At 28.6% G+C, this 19,202-nt stretch overlaps 1 protein-coding gene across 1 annotated transcript in view; it reads left to right on the plus strand.

The window, feature by feature from the left end:
- LOC142325727 (uncharacterized) overlaps positions 1–19,202 on the plus strand; it is a 342,723-nt gene that overhangs the window by 100,295 nt on the left and 223,226 nt on the right. Inside the window, exon 2 of the mRNA XM_075367758.1 lies at positions 14,463–14,566. Coding sequence (XP_075223873.1) covers positions 14,465–14,566 — 102 coding nt within the window. The 5' untranslated portion in view covers positions 14,463–14,464. The remainder of the gene's footprint in view (positions 1–14,462; positions 14,567–19,202) is intronic.

Raw genomic sequence — 19,202 nt, forward strand, 5'->3', positions numbered from 1 at the left:
GAGGAAATAAGAATATGAGTGTGTGTGTGTGTGCGCGCGTGTGTAAAGTTGGAGTTATCACTAAATCTAATGACAAGCCTGCCTGCTTGACGTTTTTCATGTTTACTAGTGTTCTGATGGTACCTTTCCCAATTCTAAAAATTCTTAACTAAAATTATGAGACTATAATAAACTAAAATTTTTAATTATTTATCGTTATACCAAGCAACTTTTCTTAAAATATATACACCAGATGGTATTTAATAAAATAATAAGTTAAGAGCCATATTTTATAAATTCAATACTTATAAAATTCAGAAGTTTACTGGAATATTTTCATTTGAAAAAATAAGGTTACAGTATGATGTTTTCCTTAGGGTTGTAGATATTATCCAATTTTTAATTAACTATTTTCGGTTTCTGTCTTGTACAATTAGTAACCTTGTAGTGACAATAGAGTGTATATGGAAACTGGATGCTGCATCGTTTATGATATTTAACAACTGCTACTCATAAAATATTTCTTCGATAAACTTTTAATAAGTTATTTTTGAAATACTGTAGCTTGAATTGCAATTATGAAACCATAAACCCCCCTTGGAAATTCATTTCTTATTAAACGTTGGACAGAAGAAGCCGTGTACAAATTTTTATTCATTATAAAAACTTTTCATATACTTCCTGGTTTTCACTACTTTCCATACCTCCTGTTTCCCTGTTTCCATTCCTTCTTAACTTTATTTAGCTTCAAATATTATGTATTTCTTGATTACTCATCGGCTTATACACTTATATGTATGCTCAGCATTTTTATCATTATTTCATATTTATCGGATTTATTTTTCATTACGTAAGAAATATTTTTTTTTTTTTATTTCAGAAAAAAAAACAAAATATCAAAAAAAATATTGTGTTAATTTTATTCATTATGTTTGAATATTGTAACACTTTTTAAAGAAATTTATTGGATAAAAACATTTGCCTTTAGTTGATTTCCTCATGTTTAAATTAACGAATTTAAATTTATTCAGAAGTTGAGTATGATTATTTCTCCCTTTTTCAAAAAAGCATTTTGAAAAAGTAAAACAAAATTTAATAAAATTTGTTTGTTGAAATCAATAGCGTAGAAAAATAATTTTAAAAAAAGTTGATATAATAATAAAGTTTAAAAATAATTTTATTTATTTATTTTTTTAACTTATATAATACTGATTAAAGGAAAACTATGGTTTGTTTGTCACACGATACAAAAATATTTTCTGAAAAGAATTCAGTAGGATATTTTGTTTAGTAGCAGAAAATTTATTCTTCGATGATTCAGTTTCTTTGATAAATTTATATATCATAAGCGCTGCGAGGCGTGAATTTTATTTATTTATTGTTCAGACAAGAAGCTTAAATACTCGATTTATTCTTACAATTTTCATTGTATTATAATTGAACCGTAACAAAAAAAATCTAATTTTATTAGATTTTTGTTGAGTATAGACAAAAACAGGAATAAAAATAAAGGAGTTAATGTATCACGTGTTGGGCTGAATATTACCTGAAATTTGGACTTTTAGTTCGCCGATACACAATTTTCGGCTCAGTAAAAAGGCCTCATAAACCACTTTATGTTCCACTTTATAATAATCCTGGTATGTGATGCTTGCTTGCTGTTCCTGGGAATGGCTGTGTGTCATTTTTATTAATGATTTTGTCCTTGCATCAGGTTATCTGCAATTATTACGATAATGGTACCAAACAAATGTACACAACATTTTTTTATGTAGATCTTGAGAATGAATTAGAATTCCGCTCAGAACAACCACAAATCATAACTTACGGTTATGATGTACTCCCCAGCCAGTTAGGCATAAATTAATTTTTTAAATTAATTATAGAAGTACACACCTGACATGCCGTCAGGTGTGATTTTAGTCCGTTATATCTTCGAGTACCTGGTGGAGGTATCAATTCTGTGCATTTTTCATTAGATTTCGCTTCACGATATTTTGATACCAATACATTAATTTAAATAAAATTCACTACCACTCGTCGAAAAGTAAGTAATTAAAAATATTGCAGCTAAATTATTTTTAATTAAAAGATTCTTAGAGCGTTTGAAATCCATATCTTCTAGGTATTACAAGCATTTTCAAAGTATGTTTTCTTTCTTACGTCATTAGACGAACTGTATTTTTTGAGCGGGAACTTGTTTAAGAATAGATAATTAAAAATTTTAACGAATTTTACAAAAGCTTTACATATGAAAATTGTTTCTTTCAGGTATGAAAGATAAAAGACCAATAAAAGACCAGAAATTATTGTTATAAAATATTCTAAAAATGTCGATTTAATGTATTTTATATGTTGATGATTTATTCAGTTTTTAGCCACAATTTCAAAAACAGTATTAATAAGAAAATAAATTATGTTTTTATTTTAATAAAATTATAAATTACGAGTATTATCAAATACTAAATTAAAATTAAATAAAATATATTTTATATGTTACATACAATTCTTTATTAGGATTTTTTAATACACTTTTATTAAAAAAATAAGGTAATAATAATAATAAGAAAAATAATAAATATTTTTTGGAGAAAAATGAAGTAATCATCCCTGATGGTTTTAATATTTTTTATAATTTACTTTTATCAAGAAATAAACTAGTGTTGGCTTTATAGTAATTTCTATTTCGTCCTTCTAGTAAAAAATAAATTTATTTAAATCATAAATGAATTTTATGAATACATAAACATATATTATTTATGAATTTATAAAATATTATAAATGTTATTTATTTTTATGATTTTTATTATAAAACATTTAGATCTCTCTCTTTTTGTTAATAATCTACGTACATTTAAAGGATTTTTATATTTAAAAAATTTTAATTACTAAAGTTTTCCCATAGGAAGAGGAATAAATTATGTACGTATATTTTTAACAGAGATACAATTTTTTTAAATTTTATATTCAGTTGTGTCATTTACATACCTGTTCCAAGTACAAACATATCAGTGGCATAATATACTTATTTTTTCTGCAAAATAATCTAATATTGAACATATTAATAGAATACAAATTAATAAAAGGTGATATCGAGTATCGGCTTATCTGTTTGTCAGGAGTGCAGACTGGAAATTACAGTCAGAAAATATTTTGCCTGTTTTCAAGCGTAAATTTTGCAATCCATTTAAATAACTAAACAATTTCAACTATTCTCCAGTATTTTAATATAATTTAAAGAAATGAAATGTAATTTTGTTCACAATAAAGGGTTAACGTTTGATCTAATAAAATATAATTGCATAAAAGTAATATTGATTAGAATGTTTTATGGCCGCCATTTTTTAATGTTCAAATGTACAATTTTTAAACTTTTTGTGGATGTTGGGTGTATATATATAAAATTTCATTAAAATGTCTCAATACGTTCTTAAGTTATAGATTTTTATTTTAAAAACATAAATGGTGGACATCGGAAAAAGAAGCAAGATAGGGAATTTGTCCACATGGACTTTGTTTTTTCTTTTGAATCAGTCCCTTCAGTTTGAGCATAATCTCCTGGAACACTGTGTAGTTGTCGTTAGTTACGGTGGTTCCCATTGTCTGGTGGGGTCAGAAATAAGACCGAAACTGGGATCATATTGCCAATTTAATTGTTTTTGTCAACGGAGTTTTGAGATATGGCCAAAAACTCTTGAGAAATAGTTTTAAATATCCCCACCCCTTAATCCAATTTGTTTTAAAGGTTGGGATTTAAAATAATTGAAGTTTTTCATCTTACTAAATTTCTAATTTCTACGACCAGTAAACAAAAAATAAAGAATTCAAAATGGCGATCTCCGTGAGGAATAGTAACGTCTTGCCATTTCATCTGCGGGTCCCTGTTCAAATTCTGGTCTGGAATTTTTCATATGCTACAAAAATTCCACTTCTATATTCCCACGAATAGCTTCAAAGCTTCTGTGATGATTATGAATTAATTCATTTAACAAGCAAAAAAAATGCCTCTCCCCTTTTTTATTTTTTTTTCCAAAAGTTAATAATGTCAACTTCCCATTGATAGAAATTTTTTGAACTAGTTTGGAAGAATTTATGATAAGCCAATCCGGCGATATTAATCAAAATACAGGCCAACGCAAGTGTGTGTAAGTGTGTACATGCATCTTCCAGAAATTTCTTTTTTCGTGTTTTTTTTGGAGTAAGAAATTCTTGAAGCAGCAATATAGCTACAACTGGAAAAGTAAACGAAGAGTTACATATAAATTATGTAACTATTGTAAATAGTTACTATTAAAAGTACAAATGTAAATTATTTTTTAGGTCAAAATATAGAAAAGAATTTTAATAAAGCACTATAAAAAAATTTTACTACGCAATAAAAAATAATTACTTCCTACGCTCTCATAGTATCGTATCGATTCGTATTTGATGCTTGTTGAGTTGTACAACATATCACGCGAATTTTTTTGTATAAATTAACCAAGATAAATTTTTATGATAATCCTACCCTATTAAAGGACATTTGTATGTGTGTGTGTATGTGTCCCTTAGCTTAGCACCGGAATGTACCGATCTCTAGCGGAAAATCCCGATTCGTTAGTATCAATTTCTAGAGTTAAATTCTAATTTAACTTTCGTTATATCAGTTATCATCATTCAAAAAATATATTTTTACATAAGAGGTAATCAATTTTGGATACCTAATAATTCCATTCCGAGACGCCGCCCGCCAGGGCCTAGCTGCGGAGGGCGTGCCGTAGGCACGCCTCTGCAGCTAATCTATAATATTATTAGAACACAACTTCTGGACTGAGTAATGAAAATGACATGCAAAATAGATTTAGTGCTGTAGGTATCTATCCTCGAGAAATGGATGGGCATCGTTCAAATATTGTTTCAAGCGCAGTAATATGGTGGACAGGTACTTGCTGGCATTCAACGATCTAGGCGTGGCAGCAAATTGCTGTCCTTGATGAAATAAATTTTAATTTATTGACAAGTCATATATTTTAGTATGTAGACGGGGTGCGTCTACCCATTTTAGTAATATATGACAAGTGAGCGATGGGACACGCAAGCGAGTGGTGTAGGACACCACGCTTATTCCGCTCTCGCAGTTAGGTAAGTTGTAGGAGCTAATTAGGATATTGGTCGCTAAACCGTTTTGAGGAACAGTAGCCGTTTGTGGTACGGACATTCGGTCTTACGCTTTAGAGCGACCAAATGGGGTGGTGGTGGGAGAAATCCCAGACAAATCAAATGTAAAGTAGATTAGTGAGGTGAACACAGTCAGTAAGTGTATAAGAATTAGCAATATCACGTAAGTTTTACCTAGATATCGCTGCATAAGCAACCAAGTCCATAGGTTTTTTGGCGCCGATTAGTTCTTCACCTTTCAACAAATACTAGTGTTTAGTTTTAAATAGTACGAATGTAAAAGTAAATAAATATATATATATATAAAACCTGATAAAACATATCCTATAATTTCTTTAAAGATTATTCTTTTTTGTCCACAGTTCATAAATATCCAGAATAAGTAAGTTTAAAGTAAAGTTACAAGGATATAAGGGTTTTTCTAAAATGGTGAGCTGGCAATACTTTTTCGGATTCTACTTGTAAAACTAAGCAAAAAAATATCCTTAGAAAAAATGGCAATTTCCCCTTCGTTCTCTTCTTGTCCGCCATTCTGTTATTTTTATATAAAAATTTATATCTCAAGTTCGGATAGAATAATCAGATTAATATTTTGTAAGCGGATTGGTAATAATGTTCGAAAATTAGCAAAAATTCAGGACAAATACCTTCAAAAATTGCAAAATGGCGGCCATTTTTATTTTTCAATCCGTTTTATTTTCATAAATATTAGTTTTATCAAAATTTATGTTATTTGCTAAAATATTAAGCCTTTTATTTTGAACAAATGACATTTTATTTTTTTAAATCTATTAATAAATAGCCAAATTATGTTAAAAAATTGATATAATTTTGTACCATAATTATAAAGTATATTATTGTGAGAAAACTATTACTTAATTTGATACTAATTTACAGTACTAGAATTAACAATAAATAAACACAATTAATATTTAATCGAATTGAACGAAAAATGGAGGACATGAAAACAGACACAAAATTACAATATCAATTTTGATGTCGAATTATTTTTTTTTTTTTATTCCGTAAAATTAATTCATCAATAATTGTATGGATGATGATAGGCCGATTCATTTAGAGTAGTAATTTGGTCTCGAAATGGAGAGGACTAAAACACTATTACCAACCGGATTACATTTCTTTCCTTCTTTATAGTAGCTATCAATAGTTTGAGTAGTTTCACGGTTCATCAATATCAAGTGACTTCTATCTCTAGTATACTCCTGTAAGATATTTTTTTTAGACCCAATTCTTTTCTTCAAAGCCTTCGTTCACTTTACCCCATGATTTCTTTTTATGTCAATTTCTGAACAATTTCCTTCTAACAATGAGTTCTATAATTTACGTTAAGTATGTCAGTAATTATTCTAAAATTTTTGAACCGTTATATTATTAGACGTTGAATATTATTACTCATAAATAAAATATCTATAAAAAAAAGTTATGCGTACAGTTTTAATGTATATAAAGCTAATTTCATAAAAATACAAGTTTTTTAACTATAGAAATTAATTCTTAAGGAAAATTTTTTATAATTGTTTACTTTTCTATTTTTTACACGGAAATATATATAAGTATTGTTTAATTTTTTATTTATTTGTGGGTTTTTTCAGAACTCTGAAAAATGTCGTAACCGCTAAAATAACTTCTCAAATTTTTCAACAAGTATTTTTATAATCCATTTTTCTATCTTAAAAAAAAATTTTAAGATTTCATTTTTCTATAAAAAGAAATCACTATGTACCAAACAAATGTATTGTCACGTTAAAACAGGAAGCAAATATGAAAAATAAAATTTCAACTACGCCAGACTGTTACTATAATCTAATTATTTATTATTACATAATACTGAATAATAGGAAGATTCTCAGCAATAGGTGTCAAATGTAGTATGACTAAGTAATTTATGATTTATTTGCATCTAACTGAAAGTAACAAATACAGGTCAATCAATAATAACAAATATTCACGATGAATTTTGTCAACATTAACTTAATGACCATTTGACCGCTACACAAGCGATATATTCGAGGAAACAATTCTAAATTAGAATACCTAATTAATATTTACAATACAGCTTAATTTTTCATTTATCCTGTTTGTCATTTAACTAAAAATAATTTAGGATTTGTTTAATGTAAGGAATTATTAAATAAATAGCAACAATTTTGAAAAGATAACATCTTGTTAACATCAAGTTAACGTATATACTTTTTTTAATAATTTCTTTTAATATCCCGTAATAGCGATATATTCTGCTTCAGCAGCTTAGCTGTAACAGGAATGTGTATAGATTAGTAAAAAAAATGGATTTGTTTTTAAGTTTTTTGCCTTAAGGAGACGGTATAAAAAAGTTTAATAAATTGTTAATAATCTGCGAAAAAAATTTGCTACTCCAGTGCTCCCCAGTCCAAAACGGACGTTAGTGCTTATGTCCGTTGGTCTGTATTTCGTTTTATAACTTTAGACCCCATCGATCGATTTTCTTCAAACTCGCTAGACAGTTAGTACCTTCGAAAGGAAAGAATATATTAAAATTTTGCAAAAATTGGAAGGGATGGAGTTTACTAAAATTAAAAATAAAATTTCAAATCTTTACTGGGGCATTTTAGCAATAAAAATTTATTTTCGCAAATTATAAAAAAATAATAATTTAATATTCACCCCCGCTCCCCGCAAAATTGGCTTTATATATATTTACTTACATCTTACTTCAGTTAATGGGAGTTTAACATCTATATTTTCAACATTAGTAGGCCTTCAAACTACTGTAAAACCTTTTGCCCATCCTACTACATTGTTCTGTAGAAACAAAAACCATTTTTTAATTTTTAAAAGATTTCTTTAAATTTATTTTAAATTTAAATCCATCTCACAAATTATTACTCACTGATTTAAAATGTAAAAATCTTGATTTTTTTGGTAGCACTTACTCTTCAGTATTTCTTAAAAAAAAAAATTAGCTAAAAATTGATCATCCCTTCCTAGAATACTACAACTTTATTTATTTAGAATTATAGCTGCATCTTTGCATTTTTTAACAATTTTAAAAGGTTTTGCTTTTAATTTTATTATCACCACATATGGATTATTTAATTAAAAATTAATTCTACTTGAATTCTCTCCTTTGAGCATGGGAGCCTTCAAATTAAAAAAAAATTCTTTTCTCAATTTCAAATGTTAATGTTTGCTCGAAATGTATTTTCTTAAAAAATTAAGTTATTAATATAGCTTAATACGCCTCCCCTGATGGAGGAACTTGTAAATTTAAAAAAAAATCTAATTTTTAAAAATTAAATTTCGATTTTAATTTACTTAAAATCAGTTGTTAATAGTCAAAAAGTTTAAAATATTCAAATACAAAAAGAATTTCTCGTAAATGTGTATTTTTGACAAACGTGTTATTCAAATTTATGTTTATTACCATTTTCTAATAATCTGATAATTTCATTTCACCAAGTCTTCCATAATATAGGCATGCGTTATTGTTTAAACTCCGATTTTAACACTTGCTGAAAGCATTCATACGAAACTAAAAGTCAGCAATTTTATGATCATTCTTAAACGTTGTAATATTACCTTAGATTATTATTAAGTTTTTAAAGCAATTAATTATTATAATAATTATAAACTTTTATTTTTTTAGGTTTATAGCTTTAAAATTTAAAAATTATACTTTAAAAACAAGTGTTGTTTAAAAAACGTTTCAAAAAATTGCACAAATTTCTTTGAATTTCTTTTAAATTTGCTTTTATGAAACAAATTTAAAAATTTTTAGCTGTGCTACACATATTCAATTCAAAGCTCAAACTTTAACTGAATTAAAAGACAATTTACATAGATTTTATATCTTTTTAAAAGTCATAAAATTTTAAAAATGAAATTTGAATGTGAAAAAAAAAATTCATAATTTTAGTTATTATTTTTCAATAAAAAGGGGTTATTTTTATCTTAAAGACACAAGTAGAGTTTAAAAAGATTGAACTGAATAACTTGACCAGCATAGCCGTGAAAGGTATTAAGTTCATTGCCGGCTTATTTTAATTGGATCAGGAATAATATTGTGCATCTTCAAATTAAATCTATACAATAGTCTTCAAAAGACGAAGTTCCATGCATAAGGAATAATAGTAATTATCTTTACAACGAGTATTACAAAATTATAGAAGTTAGAGTCTGTTTTAAATTTTGACATATATTTATGAAAAATGATGGATATAAATGCATATAAAATGTATGTTTAAAATCGAGTAAATAACATCTATTATATTTATTTTTAAATCTAATAGAAAGATTCCATTTTCCTGTTCTTTTTATTGGTTACATAATATTTTTTTATTTATTTATTCTTTTTGATGGGGGGGGGGGAGGGAGTGGAAATGATTTACGCACTGAGTGTCGGACTCCCACTGGAGGTCTTATCCAACTGCCATCAGCAGACTACCGACTAAAACCCCCTTTCTACCAGGACTCTACTCAGAACCGTTTAACACATTACTTCATGCCGAGTCCTATTATCCTAACCTGAAAAGGCCGCTACTTAATTTTAACCTGGTTGATGACTATCCAGGTCGCCCTTCTTGATCATTAGAATGCTCCCGACGATTCGGGCCACATTCTTCCAGGTGCTCAGGTCACAGAGCGTCATCGCAACCATGTTATGGGGGCTCAGTGCTCAAAGATCCACCTAAAAATAGGTATTCCACCTCTCCATGCCGCCGCTTGTCTACAGTCTGACAAGAGGGATAAGCCTTGCGGTCCGTCGTCCTCTGGTCTTCTGGACCCAGGTCTCTTGCCATGCGAGAAACGTGCGAGTTCGGTCCTCCTCGGCGATGGCCTCCCGGTATTAGCCTGCCCGTCGCCTCCTGCAGGCAGCCTGGCGCTTCCTTGCCAAAAGAGCAATGGGTGAAAATAATAATTTAAAGGAGGATAGTGCGATAATAGGCCACGAATTTGAAGTTTTAGATGAGATCTTAAATTATAAAAATTTTTACTTTTTACAGTTGATCTTTTTTAGTATTTTTGTAAGTCGGTTTTGTATTTTTTAAAGGCTGTTTATTTAAAATCATTCGTTTTTTTAAATAACTTTTTATTTTAAAAAACGCCGTTATGAAGCAATCGTTTGTAAAAAACATAAAAGACAATAAATTTGCGAAAATAGAAAAGGAATACAGAGGAGCGAAATAAATTAAACGTTATATGGGGTGAACTAAGGTTGTCCAAAAATTAGAGAATATTTATTATTTATTCCTTAAGTTTTCGAATTAGTTTTCATTTGAAAATACTTTGAATATCAGAATGACTACGAACCTTATATTATTGCATTATGAGGACCTAGAACTAAAGAACGAATAATTAAAAAAATAAAAAATACTGTAAAAAAGACTTAGATGACTGTCATTTTCAGTGCATAAAAATCGTTCAATTAACTTTGTAGAAGAAAAAAATTCAGTACAGTTGATCAGAAGACCTACCTCTGCAAAATAGAGCCCAAAAAAATAATCGAAATTATTTCATTTGGTCTTGAGTAAGGCTTAAACTATACAAAAAATTGCAAAAAATTATACGAATCAAATTTAGAACTACTCTTTAAAAAAAAAAACTGTTGAAATTATATTAATTTCAAATGATTCAAACGTTATTGACTAAAAAATCACCTAGGAAAAGGATACTTACTAGTTATATCAAGTGTTTTTATAAAAAGGAGAGTACGTTTTCTCACAACTTTTTTTACTAATAAAATTATTAGATTTATGGAAAACAAAGTTAGATAAATGAATGTGCCATCTGTTATTGAATATAAAACTTTGGAAACAAATCCTTTAAGTCTTTTTTTTAACATTTAAATTCTGTTTAACCAAACTTCTGTTTAAAAAATGTACTGTAAGGGTCTTATTATGTTTTTATTTTACACGAAACAAAGAAAACCGTGGATGATTTATACTTGTATATTCATTGTTAATTTTTTTAACAAAAAAATTACTTAACGCTTTAGGCATTATGTTTTTTACGTGATAAAATAAATTAAATAATATTCTTCTTCAATAAGATCTTTTATATCTACTGTTAAACTAACAAATGCTTTGTATATTAAAATCTTAAAATGCGACCTCAAAGTTGTTATATTGCACGCTGTCAGTCACTTGACACTGAACAACAAAATATTACTTCAATGGTTCTTATTACGTGACGTTTAGTGTTCATTCTATTGTATTCAGAGACGCTGAAGTTGTTTCACAAACAATGTGAAACAGATTTAAATTCAAAAGCGTAATTTTTACTGGCGTGTGAGTAAACTGAAACATTATTTTTAAAGTCATCCTTGTGATAAAACTTGAAAATAAATTTACTTTTTGATTTACTTAATTGTAAACAGTATTAATCTAAAAATGTGTCACACTTTTATATCTCTGTTAATTAATCTTATGAAAAATGAAATTAAATCTCTAATTTAATTACAATTTACATAATAACAGAATGGCAACTTAATAGGTAGTAAAATTTAATAAAACCGCATTCATTTAATTAAAATAATCATTAAAAATCATAAAATAAATTTATCTTTTTACACTTTTCATCTCGCATTAAGATGTGAATTAAGAGATTTCCTTTTGTTAAAAACATAAATTTTAATTTCATTATCATACCTTTGATTTTTATTTCGTCATTCAACATAATTGATACATTTAAATTAATTCGGTCAATAAGACAGTTGTAAAAAATTTGATGTGGACATCACATGACTTCCTTGTACGCCTATTAAATTGCATATACACATTTTTTGCTACACTTCATTTGAAAGTGAGATACTATCTTCCAGTTGTTAAATAAAATGGAAAGTTTCACAGTTTCTAAAATATTAGTTTTTATTGACATCAAATATTTATACAATTATTATTAAATCAACAATCATACCTGAAATACTAGGATAGACTAAAAGTCTCTTTATTACTGTTTAAATAAATGCAAGACTTACATCTATCTAATACAATTTTTTTTTAAATTATTATGACGTAAACACCAACAAAATGAAAAAAAAAAAACAAATAGACAGATGTTTCACCAAATCTGATGTGGACACCACATGTCTTATTTGTACGCCTATTAAATTACATATACACATTTTTGTAAAATGAAAAGTATATAAAATTTTATTTCATTAATTAACTTATGATATTTTTTCGTATACTTTTTTATTGTAATTTGAAATTATTATTTATTGTAATTTTTTTTAGAATCAGAGGTTAATAATTATTAATAAATCAATATATTTAAATTAAAAAAAAGGAGATGAAGTCGGATTCGAACTGATGTGCCTTCCCCTTGAAAGATCCAAATATTTCATTCATTTGGCTATAACTCTGGAACCAATAAAAATAAGTATCACTTATGATATATCCTTGAAAAGCTCTCAAGTTCAAAATCCAGATGTTTTTTGGACAGTTTTGGTTCATTCGATTACAATCAAAAGAAAACATGCACAACTAGGTGTTACAAAAGTCCAAAATCCAAAATTTGAACACACTACGGCAAATCGGTTTTGAGTTATACGAGATACATACGTACGTACAGACGTCACGCTGAAACTAGTCAAAATGAATTCAGGGATGGTCAAAATGGATATTTCCGTTGAAATCTGAAAACCGATATTTTTCGCGATCACAATACTTTCTTTACTTCGTAAAGAATGAGAAAACGTCATGTGTTAATAAATTTGTAAATAAAATAATTTTGTATGATTTAATTTAAAATTTCTGCTCCATTATGATGATTCAAACAGCATTTTTTTCAAAATAAATTATGTAATTGCATGTTAAGGAAATAAAAACAATCTATATAGGAGGCGATAAACCAATTAACATTTATGAAATAATGAAGATTGAATATTTAAAAATAGTAAAAGTGCTTAGAAAACTTATTCGTTGAATATTAAAAAAATTAGAACCAAATAAAAAAACCAGGGTAGATTCACCTAAAGAATCTATTTATTCTAACATTTATTTCTATTTTTAGTGCGACCGTTGTAATGTGAGACACGTATTTTAAAAAGAAGAAAGATAGGATGGATAAAATTATAGGTGAAAGAAACTGAATTCATAATAAACAGAAACAGTTATTACATAGCAAGGTGAAGTGAGATTTAAAGAAATGTCTTTTATAGTATTATTTGGTATGTAATGTATGGATGTGAAACAAGGACTCTGAAGTAAGAGAATAAAGAAAAGCTACAGATATTTAATTGTGGGAATAATTGATCCTGTACAAAAATTACATTCAGTGGACTGAATACTAAAGAAGATATCAAGAAACAGAAAATACAGAAAATGTTATTAGACTGATTGAAATATATTATGAGAAAAGAAAGTTTCAGTAAATCAGTTCTAGAAGGATCAGTAGCAACCACCGGGTTGGTCTAGTGGTGAACTCGTTTTCCCAAACCGGCTGATTTGGAAGTCGACAGTTCCAGCGTTCAAGTCCTAGTAAAGCCAGTTATTTTTACATGGATTTGAATGCTAGATCGTGTATACCGGTGTTCTTTTAGTGGTTGGGTTTCAATTAACCACACATTTTAGGAATGGACGAACTGAGATTGTACAAGACTACACATCATTTATAGTCATATCATCCTCTGAAGTAATACCTGAACGGTAATTCCCGGAGACTAAACAGGAAAGAGAAAAAAAAAGTATCATTAAAATGTCCAAAGATAGAAAAGAATAAAAATTGACATTCTTACAGCTAGAAACAGAAGAAAAATGATGATACAAAGAATCTGCATCAAACCAGATAATTATGAGATGTATTATAATGTGTTTGTATAAAAATACTTTAACGCATTAAATTTTTAGTAGACTTATGTATTAAAATAACATTCTGTATTTTCATAGATTTGATTTTCTGTGAATTTTTTATAATACCATTGTTCTTATTCCATGACGGATATTTTTTCAAAAAATTATCGTAAATCCTTTATCGTGATAACTCGAACTTTAAGAAATTAAGCATAACCAGTGGGTTATTGCTTTTTTAAAGAACGTTTTGTTCGTTCGTACACTAGTCTACTTACAAAAAATTCTTACTTAACTTAATAGTAACATAACCATGTTTGGTATTATTATATTTATCACTGAATAAAATATAAGTTGATTTTAGAAAACTTTTTTTCCGTAATACTATGATAATCGAATGAATATTAATCAATATTTCAAAAATTTTGCAATTAAAAGTAATTTCAATTTTAAATTGTAAATCTGTTGAACAAACTAATTGATCTTTAACAAATGTTCACGTCTTTTTTGTTTCATGTTTTCAATTGATATGTGAAGAAATGGAATTGATGCTTGAAGGTAAAAACTTTCGACTTGTACAAGAAGATGAACTGCCTGAACTTTTAGAATATTTATCCGAGCATCTACCAGACGCACTTAAGGTGAGTACAAACACATTACTTTTTCCCGTAGAAAAATTAATGATTTTTCCCGTATTATGATTAATGTTGCAAAAAAGAACCTTATATATGCTGTAATTATAGAAAAAATGATTTACAATAAATTACAAAAGATTGATTTACATTAATATAACTTCGCTAATAAAACAAAATACCTTAATTGAATTATAAAAGTTTATAGGAATTATAAAAAAAAAACATAATACTCATATTTACCAATTTGTTCCCTGCTTACCCAATCTGTCGGTTTTTCATTGTCTCGTTTAAAAAGAAAAAACACGTTGTTTACATTTTAAAAACATACACACTAAAACTGCTTTACGAAAGAAATAACATCATTTCGATACAACATTAACTGGAGATAGATATCCTTTCTATTTTAAAAAAAGCCTCACTATCGTCTAAATCGATTTAAACGCCAAAATAAATGAAGATAGACGAGAATAATGATATTAGTTCATATTTTAAATTAATTTGCAAGTAGTACGTTATCCATGCGTCTTCCCGAATCAGCTGATTTGGAAGTCGAGAGTTCCAGCGTTCAAGTCCTAGTAAAGCCAGATATTTTTACACGGATTTGAAAACTAGATCGTGGATACCGGTGTTCTTTAGTGGTTGGGTTTCAATTAACCACACATCTCAGGAATGGTCGAACTGAGAATGTACAAGACTACACTTCATTTACACTCATACATATCATCCTCGTTCATCCTCTGAAGAATTATCTTAACGGTAGTTACCAGAGGCTAAACAGGAAAAAAAAGAGAGTTCATATTTTACAGTAAGTTTACATGTTTTGTTTGTAAGTGGATTTGTCGAAGAATGTAAAAACACAAAACATTTCTGTAGAAACTGAAGTTATAGATTTCGAAAATTGTAGTGTATACCAAGGGTAGAGAAACTGTGTTTTCCCATGTTTTATTTGAGAATGTAATTTAACCGTTTCTAATTATTTAGACTAATAATTTGTAACACATTCGTAATCTAAAACAGAATATGCTTTAGTTTAGTGTTTTTATATATACGGTTGTTTCAAAAAGGACGCAACCCCTTTGTTTACTGTCGTTAACTTATTACAAAAATATTAATGTAAATAAAATACTTATTCAACAATGTAGAAATTACCTTTAATAATTTTACAATAGATCTTTAAAATGAGTTCCTGTGACCCGACGTAGGTTTGAACACGTTTCATAACATTTGCAGCCACTTTTCTTAATGATTGCTCAGTAATGTTTGAAATTTTTCTTTCAATGTTAAGATTGCTTTTAAAAACTAAACTTTTTAAGTACCCCCAAAGGAAAACGTCTGCTGCTGTAAGATCTGGGGATCTTGGATTACAACCCTTTTGATATCAAACGATGACCACAAAATTCCTGTAACATATCCATACGTTGAGTAGCATTTCATAAGCAGTATGATACGTTTCGTTTTCCGGCTGGAACTGACATCCTCGTTTGTGTAAATCTAACATGGCAATAAACTGTTCGATTAAGTTGCGATAAACAACACCATCTACAGATTTGTCAAAAAATAAAGGCCTTATTACACGACGCCCGGAGAAAGTACACCAAACACCAATTTTTACGTACGTGTAATGGTCGTTCGTGAAACGCGTGACGATTTTCAGCGCTCCATATTCAACAGTTTTGGCTCTTAATATAGTCATCCAAGTAAAACCATGCCACATCACTGAAATAAATCAAAAATTTCAATACTGTCATCAACATGAAAACGAAACCGACAATACTGTAAACGTTTGCCGTGGTGTTCTTTCAATTTTTGAACGACGCCGATGCGATAATAATGCGATTGTAATTTTTTAGTAATCCTGAAAGCCTAGCCTGTAAAGATAATTTTCTGAGCGATTTTCTAGGTGATTGAGTCGAACGTTCTTTCATATTCTCCAGAACTTCTACTGTTTACAGTTATGTTTGACCTGTGCTTTTCCGATTATGTACGCTCCCAGTCTTACGAAATGTATTAATCAAACGCGATATTGCTGACTTATTAGGAACTGAAGAATTGTGAAATTTTATTCAAAACTCGTTCGTAAGATTTATACGCGCAATAATTCTCAATAATAAACACACATTCGTCCTGGGAAAACGAAATAAGTCGAATTTATACTAGTGTAGCACTAGTGCCTAAGAAGGACATTTAAATTGTTACAAGCTGCTAAACCTTGAGTACAGTGTTTTCAACTGACATATAGGAAGCAATAAAATTGAGGGTTGCGTTTTTTTGAAACACTAGTTTTATATATATATATATATATATATATATACATTTATTTATTTGTTTATTTTGTATTAGTAGTACTATAACTGTTATTTTACGAAGAAGAAATTAAGTTATTAGCATAAGGGAAAATGTACCAATTCGTTCTTTATAAATGTAGCTTTGATGCTGGTTTCGTAGTATGTTTTTTTGTATTTTCTTTCGTCGTTGAATTATAAGTATATTCTAAGTCAGATGTATAAAGAACTAAGAGAAAATAGATCGAAATGATATGATGGGAGAATACGATAAAGAAATATATTTTTAACAAAAAAGTTAAAAGAAGTATTTATCTCAAAAATATAAGTATTCGTTATGGAAGAGGAGTTAATGGTTATTTTTACACGACTGCCAAAAAAGGAGTTTAATGTATTTTAGGGTGTATGTGTGTATATTTGTTACACCGCAACAGCTCAACAGCTCAACGGATGAATATATTTGTTACATGTATGAACCCGCGTTGGAATCCTTACGTTACCAAAAGTGTCATAGCCTATATAAATATTCATCGTTCTAATTTAAAACTCTTGCTCAGCTATATTTATAATAATTTAATTTGGAATTTCTTTAATGGTAATCAGTGTTCACTCCATGCAGATAATCATAAAAAATATTGAAGAATAAGAAATATTCGTTGCACCACAATGAAAATACCCCTTGTATTTATTTGAAAATAAGTTTCTATCAACTCAACTTTGACTGTTTTAGCTTTTCCTGATTATTTTCTAAAAGCGTGTGATTTTTTTTTAGGAGAAAATATAAAATAAATAGATTAACAAATAATAAGGCAAAAAAATGACTATTTTTGCATGTATTTAAGAAATCCATAACATATGAAATTTTTTTAAAAGAAGTTCGACATTTTTTTAAGATGGTCAAGATATCGATAGAAGCTTCAGTTTTGCGTAAAAATATTTAAAAATCTTATCTCTTATCAGCTATATTAGATTTATCAATCATTAATTATAGCTTAATATATAGGCCATGTCTTCCGGTACTGCACTGCCTATCGTTGTTTCAGGTACATTTTATAAGAAAGCTACCTATTGTAATGGATACCTTGATTCGACTTCCGAAAAATTTCGAAATAATTTCGCGTTTCACATCCCCCACACCCCAAAACCACCGTCAGCTCAAAAGTTTATATATATATATATATATATATATATATATATATATACACATGTATATACATATAAAACTCAACTCAAAATCTCGGTCGATTTCGTTAACGGCCATGGCGGTGGAAATGGGGTGGCTTTTTTGAAAAAACAAAATTTCGCTATTACCTTCTTATTAATTAAAATATCGAATTCGTTTAAAGTTCGTAGTATTCTTTGGATAAGGACCTAAAACGTATCTAGTAAAGCTTCTTGATATCGGCAACCGTTGTCCCAGAGGGTGGAAAAAATTGTGTTTCGAAGACAAAAAATCATACCTTCCTTAATAGGCACAGTACCAAATCGGTTTAAAGTGGTCATTAGTCCTCAAAACATTACCTAAAACTTTTGTCTGTAACAATTTTTGATATGACCAACCCTTACGGCAAGGGATGAGCAAAATGTTGCTGGACTTGTAAGATGGGGACTTGTCGTATGCTAAATATGTGAAACCTTTTTCACATGCAACCATTGTCGTATTGAGTAAATTTGAAGTTTTTCTTAACTTTAAGGTGGACATTTTTTTCCGTCATGCCGAAAGGGATTTTTTTTTCTTGATTTACATAAAAAATTGTCGACGCACATTATAGATACTCCCTCTTATTTATCATATGTATTTCCTTTGGTTTTTAATTGAATTTTGAAGAAGAAAAAACGTATTTCTACAACAATTTTTTTTTAGATTTTTGCTAATAAGAAATATCTTATAGTATTCTAGGTTATAAGGGAAATGTACTAGTAATAATTCACCCATTCTGTTTAAAAAAACAGATGAAATTAAAATTGTGTTTTTGTATTATTATCTTTATTTATTTATTGGAAATTGGCTCCGCTAACCAGCAATCAGCTAACGAGGTTTATTTTTAACGTTACCTATCCCCGAAGGCACTAACCTGATTTATGCAACTCTGTAGGAATGGAATGCAAAGTTGGCAGGAGTTTATTACTCCCTACTCCATCGCAGAACCTGGACAGAGTCCCTTGCTGCTGGATCATTCTAATCGGGCTTGTTTTTTTTTTTTTTTAAAGGGTTAATTTTAAATAGCGGGTCTAATTTTTTCAAGTTTTGTTTATTATTATTTAGTGTTAAAACAGCGTTATCGAACCCATTTTACGGGCCGACCGCGGAAGGCTAGGCTTATAAAGCCTGTCCTCCCGACGTAATTCCCCTTCAGACC

Source organism: Lycorma delicatula, chromosome 5 (genome assembly GCF_047948215.1).
Source record: "Lycorma delicatula isolate Av1 chromosome 5, ASM4794821v1, whole genome shotgun sequence".
NCBI lineage: Eukaryota > Metazoa > Arthropoda > Insecta > Hemiptera > Fulgoridae > Lycorma > Lycorma delicatula.